The sequence below is a fragment of the Peromyscus leucopus genome, chromosome 4 (assembly GCF_004664715.2).
Source record: "Peromyscus leucopus breed LL Stock chromosome 4, UCI_PerLeu_2.1, whole genome shotgun sequence".
In the NCBI taxonomy this organism is placed as follows: domain Eukaryota; kingdom Metazoa; phylum Chordata; class Mammalia; order Rodentia; family Cricetidae; genus Peromyscus; species Peromyscus leucopus.
In genome coordinates this window covers 145,823,036-145,845,547 of record NC_051066.1, presented here as the reverse complement: position 1 = coordinate 145,845,547, position 22,512 = coordinate 145,823,036, and the positions used below count along the sequence as shown (strand labels likewise).

The 22,512-nt window shown below is 46.0% G+C and overlaps 1 protein-coding gene across 1 annotated transcript; it reads left to right on the top strand.

Annotated features, from left to right (window-relative positions):
- The first annotated feature begins 4,804 nt into the window (after nucleotides 1-4,804).
- Nucleotides 4,805-22,512, top strand: Ythdf1 (YTH N6-methyladenosine RNA binding protein 1). The gene is made up of 5 exons (XM_028885316.2): nucleotides 4,805-5,068; nucleotides 5,428-5,452; nucleotides 6,703-6,782; nucleotides 14,047-15,567; nucleotides 21,228-22,512. Exons 1-5 carry the CDS (start codon nucleotides 5,042-5,044, stop codon nucleotides 21,252-21,254), a joined length of 1,680 nt encoding a protein of 559 aa, XP_028741149.1. The 5' UTR covers nucleotides 4,805-5,041; the 3' UTR covers nucleotides 21,255-22,512.

The following is a 22,512-nucleotide window of genomic DNA, read 5'->3' as shown; positions in this document are numbered from 1 at the left end:
GCTGGGCTCCCATGCTGCCTATACTTCCATCTATGGCAATAGAACCTTCTAGGGTATCCCCTGGGGACCTCACTACCTTTGCCTTTCTCTCTACTTGTAAGCAAAAGGGTAGAATCACAGCTTTGGTGTTTGAACCCTTCCAGGCCCCTTGCTGGACTAGGTTCTCCAGGATTGAGGCCAAAGGGGAGGATAAAGGAGAATAGGGGCGGCTTCACCAAGCTCTTTCTCTGTGCAGGTCCAGGCCTGGGTCCCTGCGGGTCTGAGTACTGGACTCTGGACCTGCTGCCTGGGCCTGAGGATCTGTGACAAAGGACAGTCTCTCCCAGCCAGGACCACAAGTATTCCCTGACAAAGACAGCTGAGCTATCCCTCTTTCCTGTTCGAGAGCCCCCCTGGCAGACAGGAACATCCTTTACCTGTGACCACAGAATGGGGATCTCAGGGCTCTCAGCAGTGCATGAGGCCTATGAGAGAGGCCAGCAATAACATGGCGTGTGCTGGAGGGGATGGGAACAAAGCACCGGGGTAGCTGTGCCAGTTGCATCCGTGCTGGGACTTCATCGAAACAGTACTAGTCTCTACAGTGCCTTGCCTGATGCCTCGGGCTCTGCCGTGAGCTCACACTGCAAGCTGAGTCCCTTGCTAATGCAGACAATACCTAGGTGGTGACAAGGCCCTGTAGCTCATAGCATAGCCATGATGTGACTTTGGGTCAGCTAAGGCCCAGTATGAGAGTGTGGGGACTGTTTGTGCCATCCTCTGTGTGGTCAAAGCCAAGAGGGAGGGCTGGGGGTTCCTGGATGTGGCAGGGGAAGAGATAAGAGAAAGGGGAGACAGGGGAAGGCCAATGCCACTATCCCCCTCTACGGACCAAGGGAATTCTTTCTGTTTGGTTCTGTAGATCTTCTGCCCTACTCTGAGCTCTACAGAGCAGATCCGAAACAGTCTGAAGCATGGGTGCCGGTGTCCAGCATCCTGCTGTCAACATTGGACTTGTTCCTGAAGGTCACTCCCCTGGGCACTCTGAGTGTATTTTTCAGATCCCAGAGACTGTGGTATCCAGCCAAAGGAGAGCACTTGGGCATCATGGGCCAGCTGAGATAGCAGTCTCCTGTTCCTGAAGTCCAGGGGAACCCAAATGCCCCACAGGTCAACCCTTTAGACTATGTACTTCTGGGCCCAGATTCCAGCCAAGGGGGAATCCAGGGTAAAGTTGGATTTGGCTTCAGGAAGAGCTAGATCAGGGAGCTCCTGGGCCTCAGGAAGGGCTGCAGGGGGGGAAGTGGGAACTATAGCCTGCAAGGGACAAGCTTGATGTCACTTCCTCCAATTTATTTTAGTCGGAGTTGCTGGAGGGCTTGTGAATAACCAGGTTCAATGAAACTGAGTGTCAGGCTCATCTGTGAGCCTACTACACATGCAGGCCCCCAACTTTTCCCAGGGACTTGGACTTTGAGTGCCCATGCTCTGGATCCTGGCTAAGTGTGGCCATTTGAATCTTGTTAAAATGAAATAAAATGGAAAATGCAGTACTTACAGTTCAAGTACTCAGTAGTTGCCAGAACCTACATAGGCACCTTTCATATCAGATGATTCTTACCTAGAACGCTGTTGTGGACAGTCTTTGAAATTGTTTTGTAAGTGCTACCGGTTGAGATGATTAGGCCTGGGCAGGACTTGGTGATTCAGACCAGACCAGCCTCCATTTCCCCCAGAATCAATTTTTTGAAGCAGAAACCTCTGCCACCTCTTGTCCCAGCAGGAGCCTAGGTGTGGGCACAGTATACCCAAGGTCCGTGTACCGATGTTGCAGGGTGGCTTGGGTGACTAAAGGTCAGCACCATTTTACCTGAGGAAGCATGGCCTTAAATATCAAGTCAGTTGAAAAACAAACAAACAAAAATCAAATAAAAAACACCATGACAGGTCTAGAGGGAGCTGGTAAGGGCAAGAGGAGGAAGTCTTTCTTGTTTTTTGAACCAGAGTTCCTGGTTTTCTTCTTGCCCTGGCGGAGAGCCAGACTTGATTGCCACATGAGTTGAATGGATATGCCTCTTACAGCAACCTGCGTTTCATGACTTAAGGTCAAGGCCTGAGGCTTACATGATCCTAGAGTACCACATACTTACTTGTTCTTCCTCAGCGTTGAAGCTGATATCCTGGAGATGTTTGGATCCTAGGCCATCTGGTACTGTCCTGGGGAACAGACAAGCACAGTCATGGTATCAGAAGTCAGCTACAATTCCTGGAAACACAGAGGCAGCCAATAGGCCATGGCACCCTCCATGGATGGTAGGTTTCTGGTCCAAGTTAGGCTGTGGGTTTTTAGGTACTGTGTAGATGGAAAAGAGACAAGGGTTGGACAGGGGCCAAGGTTCATGAGTCAGTTGAAGTTCAGATTGGCTGGCTGTGCCCTGGCATTTGCTCTAACTTCTTGGAGGCTTGCTTTCTGGTTCAGGACCACAGAGCTGCTTGGCTTTTGAGAGGTGGGCTACATGATGCATCTGCCACATGCTAGCCCAAGCACCTGCATTCAGCCATGGATGCAGAGTGGCCCCTGATATAGGGAGCTGACCTTGGGTAAGTAAGTGTCTATGTTCTGATTCCTGTTGTTCCAAGAGCACCCTGAGCCAGTCAGCACGCACTCACCTAGATTCTAGTTAAAGGACATTCTAGAGACCAATCCAGAGACTTCTTCTTTTTCATTCCTCCCTGTCCTGGCTGCCTGCCAAATCATGGGTCTGATTTATGGTGACTTGGTTAAACCACCCTTTTTGTGTCTAGGTTGAAGCACTGGGCTCATTTTCTGTCCCCATGCCCTTGAACTTCTGGTGGGTAGTCAGTGTACAGTAAGGCTGAGCAAGACTGTGTAAGCCTCCCTCCACAGGAAGCTACAAGGCATCCCAGTACTCTGTATATCCCAGGCATGAAGTAGGTGATCAACTAATGCCTTTCAATAAGTGACTAATGGACATTTAGGGAGAGGAGTTGTGAGTCATAGGAGCCTCTCAATGTTGCTGTTGAGCGGCAGAAGACAGAAGGAGCCTCAAGATCACAAGGTGGTTTTCCTGGAAGACAAACTAGGCACCTCAGAAAGTATGGAAGGACAGGGTATTCAGAAGGAGGTCTGCTACAGGGAGGTTGTTCATTCCCAGAGGGCATTCACAGAGAAGGGGTGGGGGCTGCTGCATTTGAGCAGCTGTGGTTGTCTGCATAGACAGGTGTCTTCACTGCTGGCCCCTCTAGGGCAATTTTTGGGTGAGCTAAATCCAGCACACAGCAAAGGCTTGTTCCAGCCAGGTGTCATTTGAATACAGGACTTATAGGCTCTGGACCCTATCCTTCAGCTATCCTAACTGGAGATTTCAACACGGCCTCCTTGGGGGACATCTAGCATCTATAAAATGGCCAATAGGTGTGCCCCTCAAACCAGTGATTCACCCAGAGGTGCCTCCCTCTTGTGTCCTCCTACTAATGACATGTATCAGAGGCTAGAACATTTACTCCAGCAAAGCCAGGGACCAAACACTCCCTGGAAGGGATGGGTAGGTGCATCTTGATGTTGGTGCCTAGCAATGGTCTTGTTGAGGACCAATGTTTGGTTCCCAGCACTCAGATGATGGCCCACAATTACCTGTTACTCCAGTTCCAAGCAATCAGACAGCTTTTCTGACCTCCACAGGCACCAGGCACATACATAGTGCACATATATACATGCAAGCAAAATACTCATAAACATAAAATTAAAAAATTTTTTAAAGGGGCTGGAGAGATGGCTCAGGGCTTAAGATCACTTGCTGCTCTTTTAGAGGATCCAGGTTCAATTCTCAGCACAAATTTGGGGGTCAGAACCATCTGTAACTCCAGTTCCAGGGCATCTGGCATCCTCTTCTGGCCTCCCTGAGCACCAGGCACACGTGGTGCATTTACATACAAGCAGTCAAAACACACATACACAGAAAATAAAAGTTAATATATCGTTTAAAAATTACATTTGACAGATTTGTTTTATTTTATATGTGTGTGTGCCTGCTTGTCCGTATGTGCACCAAGTGCATCATGGCACATCCAATGCCAGAAAGAGAATTTTGCAATCCCTGGGACTGGAGTTACAGGCAATTGTGAGCCACCACGTGGGTGTCGGAAACCAATCCCGGGTCCTTTGTAAGAACAGCACGTAGTCTTAACCACTGAGCCATTGCTCCAGCCCTCGATGAAAGTGATATCTGCTGTGGGGGTAACAGGGAGGAGTGTGTGTGTGTGTGTGTGTGTGTGTTGGGGCTCGCGCGCGCGGGGGGAGTGGGGGTAAACAGGTTCACTAACCAAGGAGCCTGCCTGAAAGTGAATGTCTAGTGGGGTGAGTTTTGTTGGGGACTCTTTGAGGAGTGAAAAATGAGCTGAGTTTTCTCCACGAATTTGGAGCCCAAAGGGGGCTGTCTAGCCTTCCTCAAAGGCCCCTTGTCTTTTCCTCTCGGGTGATGGGAATCGGGTTCAGAACCTAACGCGAACACTGGTCTCATACTGGCACTCCCCTCTTAAGCCCAGATTGTTGCAGGGCAGCGGAAGTAGCCTGCACAACACAGACAGAACTCTAGCCCCACTGGAACAGGTGTAGCTTAGCCACAGCCACCCACCTCCTCCTCAATAGGCACCGCCCCAGGAGCCCCACGTGACTCCCCAACTCGCCCCGCCCCCTCAGCGCGAGACTGAGTCCCAAGCGCGAAATTCTGGGCGAGGAGCGACGACGCGCAGGCGCAATGGTGGCGACTCGACGGCGCTCCCGGCCTGCCCCGCGCGCTGACGTCGCGCAGCCTCGTCCCCGCCGCCGCGGCCGCCATTCGAGTTGGCTACCCCTCAGCCTGTCCGCTACCTCCAGCTATCGCCCGCTGTTCCGGCCCGCGTGCCCACAGCTGCCGCCGCGCCCGGCCGCGCCCGCAGAATTGGCGGCGGGGCCCGGGGCCGCGCGCGGCGTGACAGGCCCGGCCTCGCGGGAGGCCCGAGCCGGCGGCGCCCCGGTCCCGCGCCGCGCTTTTCATGAAGCATGTCGGCCACCAGCGTGGACCCCCAGGTAGGGGCGCCTCGGGACTACGGTCACGAGGCCAGGTCGCGGACAGAGGTTGTGGTCTGGGCCGCGCCGGGGACCTGGAGGCTGGGCTGGGGGTGCGGGGTCCGGGCTGGGAACCGAGAGGCCGGGTCAGGGCTTGGGGCTCCGGGCCGAGGACCTGGATACCGGGCCGGGCCGGAGTTATGGGTTCCGACGTCGGGGCCCGCTGGGCCTGGCCGTGGTCAAAGTATGGGAGAGCTGAAGGCAAGGCCGGGCCGGGGTCGTATCGTCCTCTGTGGAGCATTCTGCGGATAGTAACTTTTGTGTTTCCTTTCCCGGACTGGGTGGTGTCCACCCGCATATCCTGACCTGCGGCGACGCAGAGAACAAAAGGACAAGATAATAAAGGTGAGGAGCGTTCCGGGAAGTCGACTTTGGAGGAAAACGGGGCAGCTTGTCAGTCTGTGTGGACAAGAGAAAGTCCATCAACCTTGCCTGGAATCGGAAACTTAGTTTCCTCCGCCAGTTCGGAGGAGATGAAACTTTCCATTTCCGGGATATTTGACAGATTGGAGGGGGACTAGAAAAAAAAGGCGTACCCGGAGTAGTTAAGCCCTTCCCTCTTCACTCTGCAATAACAGTTACCTGGTGGGGAGTCTGTTGCTAGGTAGTGGATGGCTCTTGGGGAGAGTCAGCTAGCCTGTGGACCTCGTAGGCTCTGCCCTCCACCCTAAATTACAGTCATTGTAAGTTTATTGTCATCTGTGATATTCTGGCTTGTAATAAACTCCCAAAACTCAGTCTTGCAAAGTGACACTAAATTTTTAACCAGTGTATGTTGTTGTTACTTGGGTGTAACCAAATATGGTTCATCGTGTTTTAAGGTTGGAAAAGGCCCAGCACTTTATTTACCATTCCTTTCCTTTCCTTTACTGGCTGTGCACTGTAACAGTGGAAAGTAAGTGGAGAATCAGATGATAGTGAGCTTGGGTTACAGCCCTTTCCAACTGAGCATCCTGCCCTCTTCCGGTCTCCATGCATAACTGGGCTCTTAGAGCATGTGCCCTCGGTTTGCCTGGCATAAATCTTCTGAGACCCTGTAGATTTCATTAGCTGGGGGGCAGTGGTAGAGCATTTGCAGGCATATTGGAAGCCCTGGGTTCAGTCCCTACCTCTGGGGTCAGGGCGGAGCATCAAAAGTCTGGCTGTAAGTTTCTTGCCATTTATTTTATTTGCAACAAAATGACCTGACCAAATTATGATTATATCTTTATAAAAATGTAATTCAATTTATGGAAAGTTGTGCAATGCCATTCTAATAAGGCATGTAAACATCAGCTCTCAAGAGTGTGCCCATTTTGAAATAAGATCATATCTACTAAAATTTGAAAATAGACTTTACTAAGGTTCCCATGCTTAAAAGTAATTTTTTGGCCGGGCGGTGGTGGCACATGCCTTTAATAACAGCACTCAGGAGGCAGAGCCAGGCAGATCTCTGTGAATTCGAGGCCAGCCTGGGCTACAGAGTGAGTTCCAGGAAAGGCGCCAAAGCTACACAGAGAAACTCTGTCACAAAAAAAAAAAAAAAAAAAAAAAAAAAAAAAAAAAAAGTAATTTTTTAAAGCCTGAAGATAATATTTTGCAACTTCTTGTTCTAGTACAAAATGGTTCTTTGCATCAGAAGGATACAGTTCATGACAATGACTTTGAGCCCTACCTTTCTGGACAGTCCAATCCGGTGAGTTTATTTTATTAGCATTTTTTTTTTTTAATAATTTCGTTGTAACACCTTTACTATCATATTTCTATTTTTCTACCCTAAACAGGAAAGAGGCAGGCTAGAAAGTATTAAAAATGATCAGTCTTGAAGAGTTGATTTGAGCAGGTCTCTCTGCTGGGCCTGAGTGATGAAGATTGTTTTCTTCTGTGGAACAGCACCCCATTGAAGTTGGGTACAGGCAGACTTCTAGCTGACCTTCAGCACTTGTGGGCTGTGGACAGAGAGCTTTTTTTGTTGTTTTTGTTTTTTGAGACAGGGTTTCTCTGTGTAGCTTTGCGCCTTTTCTGGGGTAGCCCAGGCTGGCCTCGAACTCACAGAGATCCACCTGGTTCTGCCTCCTGAGTGCTGGGATTAAAGGTGTGTGCCTCCACTGCCCGGCCAGAGAACTTTTTTTTATGTTGTAAAGGAGTGTGTGGTTCCCTGAAGCTTTGTGCTGTGTTCATTTTGTCTCTGGAGAGTTGGAGTTATGATCTAGGAGAGTAGATCAGTAGATAGTGCAACAGACCCCTTCCTTTTCTGTGCATCAGGTGACTTACCTTCCCTAAACCTTAGTTTCCTGTTGTATGAAAAAGAATAATAGAACTGCTCTTAGGATTGTTGGAAGATTGGCATTAGAAAGGGTGTGTAAAGCACCCAGAGTACCGATATGGTACAGCAAGCTTCAAGGGCCTATGTTCTCAGGTATTTCAGGATTTCTTACCTTTGGCACCATAAAACACCTCCCCCCTTTCATTTTCATGTGTATGTATGGGCACAGGTATGTGTCTGTTGAGGTGGGGTGGGTGGGGGATCAAATGCACGTATCATTCGATCCTGATGTTAATGTCCTATCATCTTTCTACCTTCTTCAATGATGCAGGGTCTCTTAAACCCAGAGCTTGCCAATGTGGCTAAGTCTCAATTGCTTTGGGAATCTCCTGTTTTTACATGTAGGCCACCACACTCACCTGGCATTTACGTGGGTTTGGGGGGGCGGGACTCAAACTCTGATCCTAATGCTTGGGTGGCAGTCATTTTAAATTGAGCTATACCCCCAGCCAAGACTTTTATTTTTTAAGTGTGTGTGTGGGCTTGAGCATGGGTGTGTGCACATGCACAAGTAACCTGGTAGTCTAGAAAAGGTTGTTAGATCCTCTGGAGCTGGAGGTACAGGTGGTTGTGAGCTGTCTACCTAGGTGCTGGCAACTGAACTGTGGTCCTCTGTAAGAGCAGCAAGTCTTAACCTCTGAGCCATCTCTCTAGCCCCAGACAATTAAAAACCAAAAAAAAAAAAACAAAAAACAAAACATTTTTTGTATTTATCCTTTGAATATTTCATATGTACATACAGTATATGTTGATCAAAGAAGTTTCACACTTCCCCAGCATGCCCCTTCCACCTTCATGTCCTCTCTTTCCCCTGACCTACTAGGCCCATGGGCATTTTATGCCAAAGCATTGTTTTGGCTGTTCCCTGCACTGTAGGATCACCAGTTATTATCCCTCGTCCCTTCCACCCACTAGATTCCCTAATTAGCTTCCCACAAAAATTGTCTGCTAGAAGTCTTCTGGCAATAGAATTGCCCTGGTTAAAAGCCATCAGCAAGGTAGGCATGGTGGTACACACTTTTAATCCCTGTACTCAAAGGTAGAGCTAGTTGGATCTCTTGAGTTCAAGGCCAGACAGGACTGTATAGTGAGACCTGTATCAAAACAAAAAAACAAAAAACCATAGTGACTGCTACTTTTAAATGCATGCTGCATATTTAGAGTAAAGCAAGATTTTGCCTGGTCCTTGTACTGGAAGGAAATGGATTACCTGCCTTGTTTTTTTTATTTATTTTATTTTATTTTCTCCTTATCTGCCCCTTCTAGATCATCTTAGAGCATTTTACAACTTTTCTCCATCTTCCTTCCCACCACATTCAGCGTGTCAGAAGCCCAAGAGTCTGAAGGAGCCTTAACCTATAGGGTTGTATATTGTTGCCCCTGAATATCTGGGCACTATGGAGTTGCAGGGCTGACTTGGCTTTAGTCATGGGCTGTTGACCATGGCAAGGACAAGAAGTTAAACAAACCTATTCTTTTGAATATCGTATTTCCTGGTTTTCTTAGTAGTGGTATGTACCAAATATTAACTAAAACAAGGAACTAGGATTGCTTTACTACATTTGAAATGTTTTTATAAAGTTGGGACTCAAGAGGGTTTTTTAAAAAGTGGAGTTGATTCCCTCCGCCCCCTGCTGTCAGTTGGGTGGCATTGCAGTCTTCTCTTGCGGAAGCCATGAAAAGGAACATTCTTCAAGGTAGCACTCCCAGTGAATAGCTTTCAAGTGGCTCTTTGGTGTCTCTATGTTCAGATGTGTACTTTTAGCAAAGTACTTAACCAGCACATTAAGAGTAAATGTGTGCTCCTGATGGCAGATTTTCTAGACATGCCCAACTTTATTAAGAGGTAGGTAGGAAGCAGCAGCACAGGAAGCTTTCAGGCTTAAGAATGAAACAGCTGAGGACCAGCATGATGGCCATTTACCTGTTTGGAGAAGCTGGAGCCTTTAGTCATTCTTCAGGGGTCTTTTGTCTTTCATGTTGCTTGTTTCTTCATTTGGGACCAAAATGCCATCTGCCTCCCTGCTTTCTGTAGTACATCCTTGTGCCCAAAGATGGTTCAGAATCTAAATAGACACTGTCACTTATGTTGTTTCATGTGGCCACATTGAAATTTGTACCTCTGTATTCATTTGTGAGGAACTGCTGGCCTTGGGAGCTCTTAGCTTATCTTGAAAATTGAGCCTACCCAGTCACCAAGTTTTCTTTTTTTTTTTTAAATCAGGCTGTGTGTGTGTGTGTGTGTGTGTGTGTGTGTGTGTGTGTGTGTGTGTGTGTGTGTGTGTTTCCACCTGCAGCCCAGAGTGAAGTAAAGTTAAATAATGCTGTGCCTTGTTAGGGCATATGCAGCCTCTGTTGTTTGTGAAGATCTGGGAGAAACTTGATACCTGGGTTACTGCCATGTCTAGGCAGTTCTGGTAGGCTCAGGATTAGCACATATGTGCCTGGCTATCAAGCCTGTGTCTGGCTTAGATTTTTGTGGTTAAGTTTCTTAAAAAGTCCAGTGGTGGTACCCAGTAAAGAGGGATTTGCTACCACTACAGCTTCCCAGAGAGGCAGTGAAAGGATGCAGTGGGTCTTTACTTGCTCCTTAGTAAATTGCTTAAACAGATAAAGAAATTCCTTATCAGAAACTGCTGTCTCCACATGTTGATCAGCCAGATAAGGAACTGACGTTTTAGTCTCAGAAGGATCAGGATCAGCTTTGAAGAAAGACAAGAAAGTGCCTAGCTGAGTCAGTGTGTAGTGTTCCGGTTTTTCTTTAAAATTTCCTCTGTCTGTGGTTATCTCCTGAAACAAATGTGTCCTGCTGCTTGACAGCAGTTCCCAGGAGTCCTAGTCACTTGGTCACTTTTCAGCTTTGCCCTCAGTGCTTTCCTTTCACAGAATTGATTTTTTTTTTTTGTTTTTGTTTTTGTTTTTGTTTTTTTCAAGACAGGGTTTCTCTGTGTAGCTTTGCGCCTTTCCTGGAACTTGTAGACCAGGCTGGCCTCGAACTTACAGAGATCCACCTGCCTCTGCCTCCCGAGTGCTGGGATTAAAGGCGTGTGCCACCACCTCCGGCCTGCACATAATTGATTTGATTCAGTGAAGTACATGTGTCTCAGCATGCTCCAGAGATGATCTGCTGGGCTTGGAAGAGACTGTTCTACATCTCCTTCCAGTGTCAGTCACCCAGATGGTCTCAGAATCCTTTGCTTTTTGGGAAAAGGGCAGAGGAAGTGTTCTACTCATTCAGAGTTGTTGTCGTGTGTGTGTGTGTGTGTGTGTGTGTGTGTGTGTGTGTGTGTGTGTGTGTGTGTCTGTGTGTCTGTGTCTGTGTCTGTGTGTGTGTGTCTGTGTGTGTGTCTGTGTGTGTGTCTGTGTCTGTCCGTCCATCCCCCATCCCTCTCATTTAAGGTAATTAAACTTGGAATTTTATTTTTTAAAGTTCTTAATTCTAGAACAGATTTATGGCTTTATTATACTTTACTGTTTCCGAATAACCTAGGGATAACAGCCATGGTCATAAAAAATTCTCTTTAATTCTTTGGAATATCTATTTTGTTTATCTAATTTTCCCAGTTATCAGGAGGAAGAGACCTAAGAGTTCCAAGTTGTATTGTCATCTGTCAGTGACCTCTGGCTTTGCCTGGAAGATGTGTTTGCCTCCCTTGTGTAGTCTGTTGTACCCAGGCTTTGATTAGAAGTCTTAGATATGGCACTACCCAGTAGTCTGGTAAGAGCTGTGGGAACCCAAGTGTTTTTACTCAGAAGTGTTTAAATGTGAAAAACAACTTTGATTTTGCTTGTGTAACTTATTCAGTTGTGTCTCTGATAAACCACTTCTTACTGGTAGCTTAAACTACCCTGTGGAGCCACCAAGCCAGAAGAGACTGTCTTGCCTGGGGCATTTACTAGTGAATGTAAACCCAAACTTGTTCCTGGACATACAGAGGAAGGTGGAGGACTTAGACAGACTCTGCATGCTTCGCTAGCAGCCCCAGTGTATTTCCAGGGTATATTTGAAATAAGTTGTTGCATATCTAGACTAGAGTAGGCAGCATATACTAAAGACTGATGGGAACCACTTCCTTCCCAGGAAAGGTATATATCATGAACTGGCTGGCATTCAGCCTGGCTTACAGAGTTGCGGAAACAGCAGCTACAGGTTTCCTCTGCATAAAATGGCCTGGTTGAGATAGCTTCACAAAGTAGCCTGATGCTTCACATTCAGAAATTGAAAGGAAATATGATAGATGTAATAGGAACAGGTCTGTCAGTGGGATTGTGATAAAAACTGGGATTGGGCTAAAGTACAGTTTCACAGTGCCTGTGGCCTCTCAGGATAGAGAGAATTAGGAGAGGTGAGGCTACTGATTCAAAGGGAGAGGGAGGGTGTGGCTCGGTGTTTGGGCAACCTCCTGGATGCCTGCAACACTTGTCAGGAGACTTAGTAAACAATGGCCTTTTTATCTGTGATTTTACCTTTTCTGTGGGGTTTAATTTTATCATTGCTTATTCCATCCTCCATCTGACAACTCAAGCAATGAGGTCTCCCACGTCTGTGCCTTCTGGACTGCTGACTGCTTCTCTTTGCTGCCTTGCTGCCTCTGTCCTACATGTGTATTTCTACATGTACATTTTTAGTTGAATCATCACACCCTTGTCTTGAGGTGGGGTGATTTTTTGCAAAGAAAGTTACCTAGGATCTTTGTGTAAGGATCTGAAAGAAGCACAGTTTTAGGATTTGGGATGCGATGTTAGGAACGTGTTGTTCGTGAATCTACTGTATTCAAGTAGCATTTCACCAGTACAGGCTGGGGAATAGTGGGGGCCACCTCTTGTGTGATGTTGAGTGTGTGGTGGGCTGTTTGCATAGCTCTGTTTGTGACCTGTGTGCTATGTCTGTTCTTTGGATGGCTTTGAGAGATATGCTGAATGTGATGGATTATAATCCTAAATTGTGTCAGTCTCAGATAAGGCTTAAGTATAAGTCAGAGTGACTCGAGCATCTTTTCTGAATCCTTATTGCTGTTTCTCTGTTGATTTGATGCCTAGTGGGTTGGAATGACATACCACTATCTTCCCTTCTCTTTTGCCTTTCTCATTCATTAAAGTGGTTACTGAGGTGGGCCAGTCTTCCTTTGTATCCGTGAAAGGAATCTGTATGATTACCTCACAGAGGAAGGCTTCTTCTACCCAGACCTCATTGATTTCTTCCTCCTGTCCCTGCTGCTCAAACTCCTTTGAGGAGTGCTGGGAGGAGGCACACAATAGGAGGTTGCAATGGAGGAGCCAGAATCACTGAAATCCTTTCAAGAGAAGATGAACTCAAGTTTTTTTTATGTTTATAGAATATTTATGATGACTCGTTTGTAGTTGCTAAAAGTTTTCATTAACAGGGAAATAGTTACTTCGTGTTAAGTGATAGTTCTGAAATGGTGTGGTGCCAAGTGGAACTTTCTTACTTCACTAGACATGTCTGCCTGAGCACAGGTTGCCACTCTAGGAAGATATCTTCATTTACCTCACTGATGCTTCACTTTCAGAGATTGAAAAGAAATACAGTGGAGGTAATAGAAACTGGTCTGTCAGTAGGGTTGAAGTAAAAACTGAAATTGAGCCTAAAGCAACTCTTTTATGTTGTCTGTGGGTAGGGCCTGATTTTGACCAAACCTCAGCTAAGTGTTTCCAAAGACATGTTATCCTAAAGCTGCCAAGTCTACACCTGCAGCCTTTGTAACTCCTTAGAGGTGTAGAAAGGCAACTAGGTCAAGATGGTGAAGCATTCCATCCTTTCTCATATCATTCTGCCCTGTAACCTATCCCTTAAAGCCACTCTCAGAAGCTCCTTTTGCAGATAGAGTTAGGGCTTAGGAAGACTCATAGCAGGGTTCTTAAACTCCAAGGACTTGATATTAGCAAAGGTGTTGGAACCAGCCAGGTAGCATCGTGTTCTCCTCTGAGCACCCATGAGTGTGCCTAGGAAACCATGAAAAGTGAAGGACAGACCCTTAGAAAACCCCAGCTGGAGTAGCTATCAGGAATGTTGTATAGAAAAGGGTCTTGAAGAGTGACCTTGAATACCAATGCCCGGGTGTGTCAGTAGGGGCAGTGAGCTGGAGCCTGCTGGTCCTAATTGACTGTTGGAGCCATCTCAGTGCACTGTCCTCATGCTTTACTCTGTTATCAGTGTTCATTTATAAACATTACTGCTGCAGGCCTGGGTTGGATTCCTCTGATGGTGAAAGCAAAAGGACTGGCTGGGTCATATCACCTGAGTTCAGGTCATTTCACCTGAGTTCAAGTACAAAAGAGGCTTTATATTTTTATATTTTGATTTTTGAGACAGGGTTTCTCTGTAGCCCTGGCTGTCCTCAAACTCAGAGATCCGCCTGCTTCTGCCTCCTGAGTGCGGGGATTAGAGGCATGGGCCACCACTACCCAGTGAGGCTTTATATTTTGAGGCAACAGCTTGGGTTGCATTTGTTACCAAATTTTCTGGGTTTGACATTGGTAACCATAGCTTTCTTTTAGGGAAAAATAATCCTGTGCTATATTAGGCTTATTTCTGCTCTGCCTATGTATGAGGTGGTTGCCATAACAGACTGTATGACAGGAATCTAACTTACCACCTATTTTGTTTTTACAGAGTAACAGTTATCCCTCGATGAGTGATCCTTACCTGTCCAGCTACTATCCACCATCCATTGGATTTCCTTACTCCCTCAGTGAGGCACCATGGTCCACTGCAGGGGACCCTCCCATCCCATATCTCACTACCTATGGACAACTTAGTAATGGAGACCATCACTTCATGCATGATGCTGTTTTTGGGCAGCCTGGGGGTCTGGGGAACAACATTTACCAGCACAGATTTAATTTTTTCCCTGAAAACCCTGCATTCTCAGCATGGGGGACAAGTGGTTCTCAGGGGCAGCAGACTCAGAGCTCAGCCTATGGGAGCAGTTACACCTACCCACCAAGCTCCCTTGGTGGCACAGTTGTTGATGGGCAGACAGGTTTTCACAGTGATACCCTCAACAAGGCCCCTGGGATGAACAGTCTGGAGCAGGGCATGGTTGGCCTGAAGATTGGGGATGTTACCACCTCTGCAGTTAAGACGGTTGGTTCAGTTGTCAACAGTGTGGCACTGACTGGTGTCCTTTCTGGCAATGGTGGGACAAATGTAAACATGCCAGTTTCAAAACCAACTTCATGGGCAGCCATTGCCAGCAAGCCTGCAAAACCGCAGCCTAAGATGAAAACAAAGAGTGGGCCAATAGTGGGGGGTGCATTGCCGCCTCCACCTATAAAGCATAACATGGACATTGGTACTTGGGATAACAAGGGCCCTGTTCCAAAGGCCTCGGCCCCCCAGCAAACACCATCCCCCCAGGCTGCCCCACAGCCCCAGCAGGTAGCTCAGCCTCTCCCTGTTCAGCCCCCACCCTTGGTCCAGCCACAGTATCAGAGCCCTCAGCAGCCACTTCAACCCCGCTGGGTGGCTCCTCGAAATAGAAATGCAGCATTTGGGCAGAGTGGAGTGGCCAACAATGACAGTAACTCCGTTGGAAATGCCCAGCCTACTTCTGCCCCAAGTGTAGAATCCCACCCTGTCCTGGAGAAACTGAAAGCTGCCCACAGCTATAACCCTAAAGAGTTTGACTGGAATCTTAAGAGTGGGCGGGTGTTCATCATCAAGAGCTATTCTGAGGACGACATCCACCGCTCCATCAAGTACTCCATCTGGTGTAGCACTGAACATGGCAACAAGCGCCTGGATGGCGCCTTCCGCTCCATGAGCAGCAAGGGGCCTGTTTACCTGCTCTTCAGTGTCAATGGGAGTGGACATTTCTGTGGGGTAGCAGAGATGAAGTCCCCTGTGGACTACGGCACCAGTGCTGGAGTCTGGTCCCAGGACAAATGGAAGGGGAAGTTTGATGTGAAGTGGATTTTTGTCAAGGATGTACCCAATAACCAACTGCGGCACATCAGACTTGAGAATAATGACAACAAACCTGTCACAAACTCCCGTGATACACAGGAGGTACCCTTAGAAAAAGCAAAACAAGTGCTGAAAATTATTGCTTCCTATAAGCATACAACCTCCATTTTTGACGACTTTTCTCATTATGAGAAGCGCCAAGAGGAAGAGGAGGTGGTGCGCAAGGTAAGTTGTCCTTAGGCACCTGTTAAGCAGGTGTCTGCATGCCAGGTGACCTGCACAGCAAGCTGGAGTGTAATGGGCAGTTCGTTGATGGTCCGGTGATATGTTCCCAGCTAGCCTTAGTCAGAGTAGTCTGAGACAGTACAAGTGTCACCTCTTAACTTAGCTATCACATCATTGGGATGAACCAGTGGTATGATGTTTGAGTAGATGTCAATAAAAATCTGTCACTTTCCTATTACGAGACATGGTAATCTGAACCACTGTGTACATACTTAAGAACAAAATGCAGGGAAGCTACTTCTGAACATGATCTTGGTTCTTCCTAGCTTCTGTCCAGTCAAGCACTCTTAGAAATTGGTGTTCATGTGGTGCCATGGAGGCCAAGGAGACTGCCCATGTAGTAGGCATTGCTGTGCCTTAATGTCCCACCTGCCCAAGCATTCATGTTTGAACACTGCATGTAGCAGTTAGAAGCTCTGGGCCTAAAGGTCATTTTCTGTCTTCCTTATAGGAACTCAAAAGGTCTGCAGCTTGGGGAAGCTTAAACCCACATCATTTAAGTACTAAGAATGGGGGGAAGCAGGGAGGGAAGCAGACTTGGGATCCAGATGTTTTATAGTTAATGATTATGGTTATATGGCTAGGTCCATTTAGCTGGGAATGGTCCTAACTGATGTGAGTCCATTTGCTCTTCAGAACAGAAATGGTTTTCAGAAATGAGACAAACGGTCTCAATATGTATTATGAAGCTTTTATTACCCAAGAGCATTCATCCTGAGATTCTTTCTTTTATGAAATGTCAGTCAGCATGGGCGGGTAATCATTGGATTGTCTTCCAGTCTTTCTGTTTTCTGAGTTAGATGACTTGCTTGTGTGAATAAATAAGTAAATATTTTGAGCATAGTGTAGAGAAGTCCAGGTGGTAATACTGCTGATAGTGCCATTAAGTTAACCCTCATCCCAAGTAGTGATAAAGCATTAAGGAAGGGATAACATTTATTTCCATAACTGAAATTATATAGGTTTAGCTTTTTAGGTATAAAATAACAGGCATTCCTTAACAGTAACATACGTTCTTAGAAATGGGTTGTTAGTGACTTTGTTCTGCTAGCCTCATTATACACACACACACAAACCAAAGATGCCAGGGGGCTGGGGAGATGGCTCAGTGATTAAGAGCCCTGACCTTCCAGAAGACCCAGATTCAATTCCCAGTACCCATGTGGCAGCTCACAACTGTCTGTAGCTCCAGTTCCAGGGGACTTGACACCCATGGCAAAACACTAATGTGTGTGTGTGTGCGCGCGCGCGCGCGCGCGCGCACACACACACACACACACACACACACACACACAAGTAAATAAATTTAAAAACAACAGAAGAAACCAAAGATCCCTGGGACATCTGTAGATCAGACCATCTGGAACCACTGTCTTAGCACAGTATTGTTAGTGCAGCATCTTCCTGCATTAAAACAGGAATAGTGAGCGAAACTTAGGTCCTTTTATGTAGTGGCTAGCTATTTGTGTTTATACTCAGTTTTCCTTTACTGAATATTTAGAGTTCCATTAAAATGCACTGGGTGGGGCTAGAGAGATGGTTCAGCGATTAAGAGTATAGGCTGCTATTCCAGACCACCTGGGTTTAGTTCTCAGCACTCATATGACAGCTAACAACTGGGACTCCTGTCCTATGGGATCTGACACCCTCTAATGGCCTCTGAGGGGACTGTACTCATGTGGTCTGTACTCATGTGGTCTGGTACGAGTATTTGAGGCAAAATACTCGTACACATAGAAATAAATCTCAAAAAACAAAACAAAAGAAAAATCAGTTCTTTAAAAAAATGTACTAGGTCTTGGAGATTGGTGCTAAGCTTAGGTATAAAATTCTGCCTCTCATCTGGTTGTGTCTTAAAAATTCTAATATCTTTTTTTTAACTGTACACCTGAATTTTGTTAAGTTTTTACATGTATGCCTTCATGAGTTTACATGCATCACATGTGTGCAGGTGCTTGCAGAAGTGAGACGAGGGTGTCAGATCTCCTGGAACTAGAGTTAGAGATGGTTGTGAACTTCCTGATGTGGGTGCTGGGAATCAAACGCAGTCCTTGGCAAAAGCAGTGTTAGCCCCTAATTCTACCATCTTATACTATTTTCTTTCTTTCTTTCTTTCTTTCTTTCTTTCTTTCTTTCTTTCTTTCTTTCTTTCTTTCTTTCTTTCTTTCTTTCTTTTTTAAGTTCATCTTTATTTTATTTGCATTGGTGTTTTGCCTGCATGTATGTCTATGTGAGGGTGTCAGATCTTGGAGTTACAGACAGTTGTTAGCTGCCATGTGGGTGCTGGCAATTGAACCTGTCTCCTGGAAGAGGAGTCAGTGCTCTTAACCACTGAGCCATCTCTCCAGCCCCCTAATTCTACCATCTTAAAAGTTAAATTATAAACTTGGTTCTTAGACAGCAGTGTCTGTCAGATCTCTGGTTAACTCTGTGGTCTTGTGATAAGCCTTTTGAGTGATCTGCAGGGATTACAAGCTATTGGTATTTGGTCAGGATCCCTGGTGGTCCTTATACCTTTTGAAGTATACTAGAGGTCATCCTGAAGAGCATCTTAGGGAGGACTGGTGACTCTTACCCAAACTGTGATAGCCCAGCCACAAAGCTTTTTATTCATGGAGTTGAATGTTAAATTTTGTTATTGAAGAAGACAAATGAATAGTCTGATCATTGAAAAATTATTCTAGCGGAATTTCAAGGATCTCTTTACCCAGTTGTGGGACAGTCCTTAGATGATTCATACTTTTTGCTGTGCCTTATGCCAGCTGCCTACCAGGTACTCCATTTTCCCTCCCAAGAGGCTGGGCTATTGGTTTATCTAGGAGTTGGAATCTCAGGTGTCTTGGGATTGAGTCTGGGCTGCTGAGGAATGCCATCTCATCTTAAGAATGAAGTGGGAAGCTGGGCATGGTGGCACACACCTGTAATCCTAGCACTCAGGAGGCAGAGGTAGATGGATCTCTGTGAGTACCCTGTCTCAAAAAAAAAAAAAAAAGTGGGATGGATAGAGTGAAGAGCTTCTCCTTCCTCTGGGCTAAAATGTGCCTGCAAAATGCTTGAGGCCCCTGGAGACACACACCCCTGCCGCACGCACGCCCCCTTCTCCTTACCTGAGGACAGACCATCTTATACCATCTTATATTCATCATTAACAGTTAGATCTTACCAATTTAAGTAACATCTGGTGTTTAGAAAGTAAAACATAGCTAACAATTTCAATTTCCCTTTCAGAGATCTCTCTCTCTCTCTCTCTCTCTCTGTCTCTCTGTCTCTCATTTTTCGAGACATGGTTTCTTTGTGTAGTTCTGGCTGTTCTGGAACTCACTTTGTAGACCAGGCTGGCCTTGGTTCTAATAACTTGGGTGCCCCCCCCCACGGTCTCGCTATATAGCTCTGGCTAGTCTTGGACTCACAAAGATCTTATCTGCCTCTGTCTCTTAAGCACTGGGTGATGAGTACGTTGGTTTTTGTTGTTTTGTTTTTGAGATAGGGTCACAGATACCTTGTTTTTTTTTTTTTAATTTAAATTTATTTTTACCTACTACGTTTTACACATGTATTTGTGTGTGTAAAATAATGGGGTTTGGTTCGTTCCTTTTGTCATGTGGGTCCTGGGGATCAAACCCAGGTTGTCAGGCTTAGCAGCACGTGTCCTAGCCTGTTGAGTCACCTTGCCATCCCTATACAGTTTTGTTTAATCTATAAACAGGCTTTTCTTAGGGTATTTAAAATAGTGATAGTTGAGTGTTCTGCATAATATCTACTGGTTGGAAATATCTACAATATTCTGACCCTAGTCTGACAGGCCTCAGGGATATGTCACATACACATTCAGCTGATCAGCCTTTGACTTTGGAGACTGGGTAGAGAATTTAAGGAGCATACTCAAGCATGTTTTCTGGGCCTCTAAGGATGACCTGAGCTTCCTCTTTCAACAATGCCTCACCCCCCTCTCAATAAAGTTTATGAGTAATGTTACTTTTTTAAAGAGCTGGTGGCAGACTTTGTAGCCATTGTTGGCTGAAGGCTGAAGGAGCCAGACATTGTCTCCCTCCTCCAGATGCTTTACTAGCAGCCATTGCATTCAGGGGAGACAGGCTTCTGCTTGAAGAGAATTTTCCTCTTTACACTTCATGGTAGAGGGTTACACATTCTTAGTAGTAATCCACCTACTCATTGATCTAGGTGCTTTGCCACTTCCTTGAGATTAGAGCCACACAGAGGTGTGAGAGGAACACTCACAGTGGCAAGGCCTCACTTTGGACTTTGGTTAGTAGTCATCTCTGTGCCTGGCATATATTTAGTTCAGCTTAGCCCCAAAGAAAAGTACTGGTGTTACTCTCATACTCTTGAGTGTAGTTAGGTGCTGTGACACACATACCTGTGATTCCAATGCTTAGGAGGTTTGGGCAGGAGGATCAGGAGTTAGGTCAGCCTTAGATACATGAAACCCTGTCTCAAAACAAACAAAATCCAAACTGAGCAAACTGGGTACTTTGCTAGCAGCTTTCTCTTAGTACGCACCTAGGGTGACCGTACTAGGAACCCAACCTTTAACCTCTAGGTGTAGTATTTATGCTCTTTCTCCAGTAACATGAATGACAGTGGTGGAGCATGAGGAAGAATGGGAATGGGGTGTGTGTGTGTGTGTGTGAGAGAGAGAGAGAGAGACAGAGACAGAGAGAGACAGAGACAGAGAGGCAGGCAGGCAACACGACTGCTTTACAGAGGGTCTTAGAAGGGTTAGGACAGAACATGGTGCTTGGTGTGTGGGTGTAGTGCATGCTCCTTGCATCAGAGATACTCTTTGTCATGGGCTGAATTTAGATGCTGCATTGTTAGGAAAGACAAGGTGGCTTCTAAACCAGGCAGGCAAACAGCAGGAAAGAGTTGTATGTAAGTCTCAGATTAATGTGTCATGCATGCTGGGGGTGGGGAGCTGGCTGTAGAAGTAGGGGGTTAGCCCAGTTGAGGAGTTATGCCCTGATTTGGTCACTACTGCTGGAGGCCAGAGGGAACTTGAGCTGGTGCAAAGGGCTTTAACTAGATGGATCTAGCTTGTCTTCCTGCCCTTCTACTTAGCCCTGACTTGGAGCTTACTTTTAGCCTGTTGGATAGACTTGATGTTCTCTGAGTCATTGGTTTGTTAAAATGAGAGAAAATTTAAGAAAATTATTCCTGTGTAGCAGGCATGCTGGAGTGCTCTGTGCACGCCAGTCCTCCCCTTGAGTGCAGATGCTTTACATAGTTCTATGTTTCTTTAGTAACATAATTGGCACATGAGGGAGAGCTGGCTGGGTTGGGGGAGGGGAGGCATGAGGTGAGTGGCTAGGGGACACATGATTAGACACAACCTCATGCCTTCTGTGCAGAGGGACTTCTTGAGAGAGGATAGGACAGTGTGTGGTGCTTGAATATAAATGGTGACCCCTGCCCTGGTCTGTGGGACCAGGCTCCTTGGTAGTTCAGAACCAGGTCCATAGGGATTACCAAACAAACACACATCCCCATCTTTGGCTGCAACCCATGAAGTGGCCTCAGGCCTCACCTTTGTGTGCCTTTACCTGCAAATCATGAGCTAACCTCTTCTCTTCTTTTTGCAGGAAAGGCAGAATCGAAACAAACAATAAGGACAAACCATTTTGTTTTTGGTTAATGGTTGACTTTGAAAACAGAGTTTTAAAGCTGTATGCTTGGTGCTGTCTCCGAGTCAGCTCCAGTGTCGTCCTCGTGCGGGGTTGATTGTTGCATCTTTATCTTTGTAGTTCATTTTTGCCAGATGGATCTGCATTCATTTGTATTTTTCTATGTATTATAATATTGTAGAACTCACTAATAAAGGAGTATTTTGTTTGTCAGCTTATCAGTCAGATTGACCTAATGCAAAATATAAATACTCTTCAAAACAAAGCACCTAATACATCCCAAAGATATTTTTATTTTGGCAGAAATTATGTTCTTACTCTTATATCCAGTCATTTAATATCCCTATAGGATATTTCATATTTCTTGCCCTCTACTGCTTTACAGTAAACAACGAGCCCATTCAGCATGTGCTGTTGACGTCTCCTCACAGTACTGAAGTGGCTTGCCATTTTATTATCTGTGGTATCCATCAGAATGCTAACCTGCCCTTTTGAGTTTCCTACTAGACAGATAACTTTTAGTTTTCAAGTGTAACCACAGCTGTCATTGGAGAAGCTGTCCATAGTTCAGTGCCCACACAGAGCGCTCTCCTTGCCACCATCTGCCACTGCATGAGGTTGGGGCTGTGTGGCAAGGAACTAGAAGGTGTTTTAAGTCTGGTTCAGCATTGTGACATTCTTAGTTGTTCAACGATCATTTTTAGTCGTCCTCTTTCTTCACTTGAGAATCCTGATGCTGTCTTAAGTTTTTATACCAGTAACGCTAAGCTTTAAATGTAGGATCTGATAGTACAGGCAGTGTGATGGATGCTGCTGCCAACTGTAAATTTCACTGTGTGTCTAATTTTTTTTTCCTGTTGAATGGGTGAAAAAAAAAGCAAAAACAAAAAATTCTTTAGAAAACGAATTTGCTATCATGTTTTGTGGAATGAGGAGCCGTGGAGGAGCTCACTGCCACCTGGAGTTGGAGTTAGCATGAAAGTGGTGCTCATGCCCGACGCCCTCGCATACTGAATCTGCACGCGCCCACTGTAGAGGATCCTTACTGTCTTAGAGAGCAGATACCTTCTAAAACTATTTACTCCAAAAGACCCTCTCCGTTACCATTTAAGCTGTATTATTTAGACTTGTATTTAGAACGTGTCACTTCCTTGAGCTGTTACTGCCTGTACGGAGTCGTGGACAACATCGGATACCTGTCCTCTAGGAGAATACAAGCCTTAATAAACACCTGTTGAGCAAG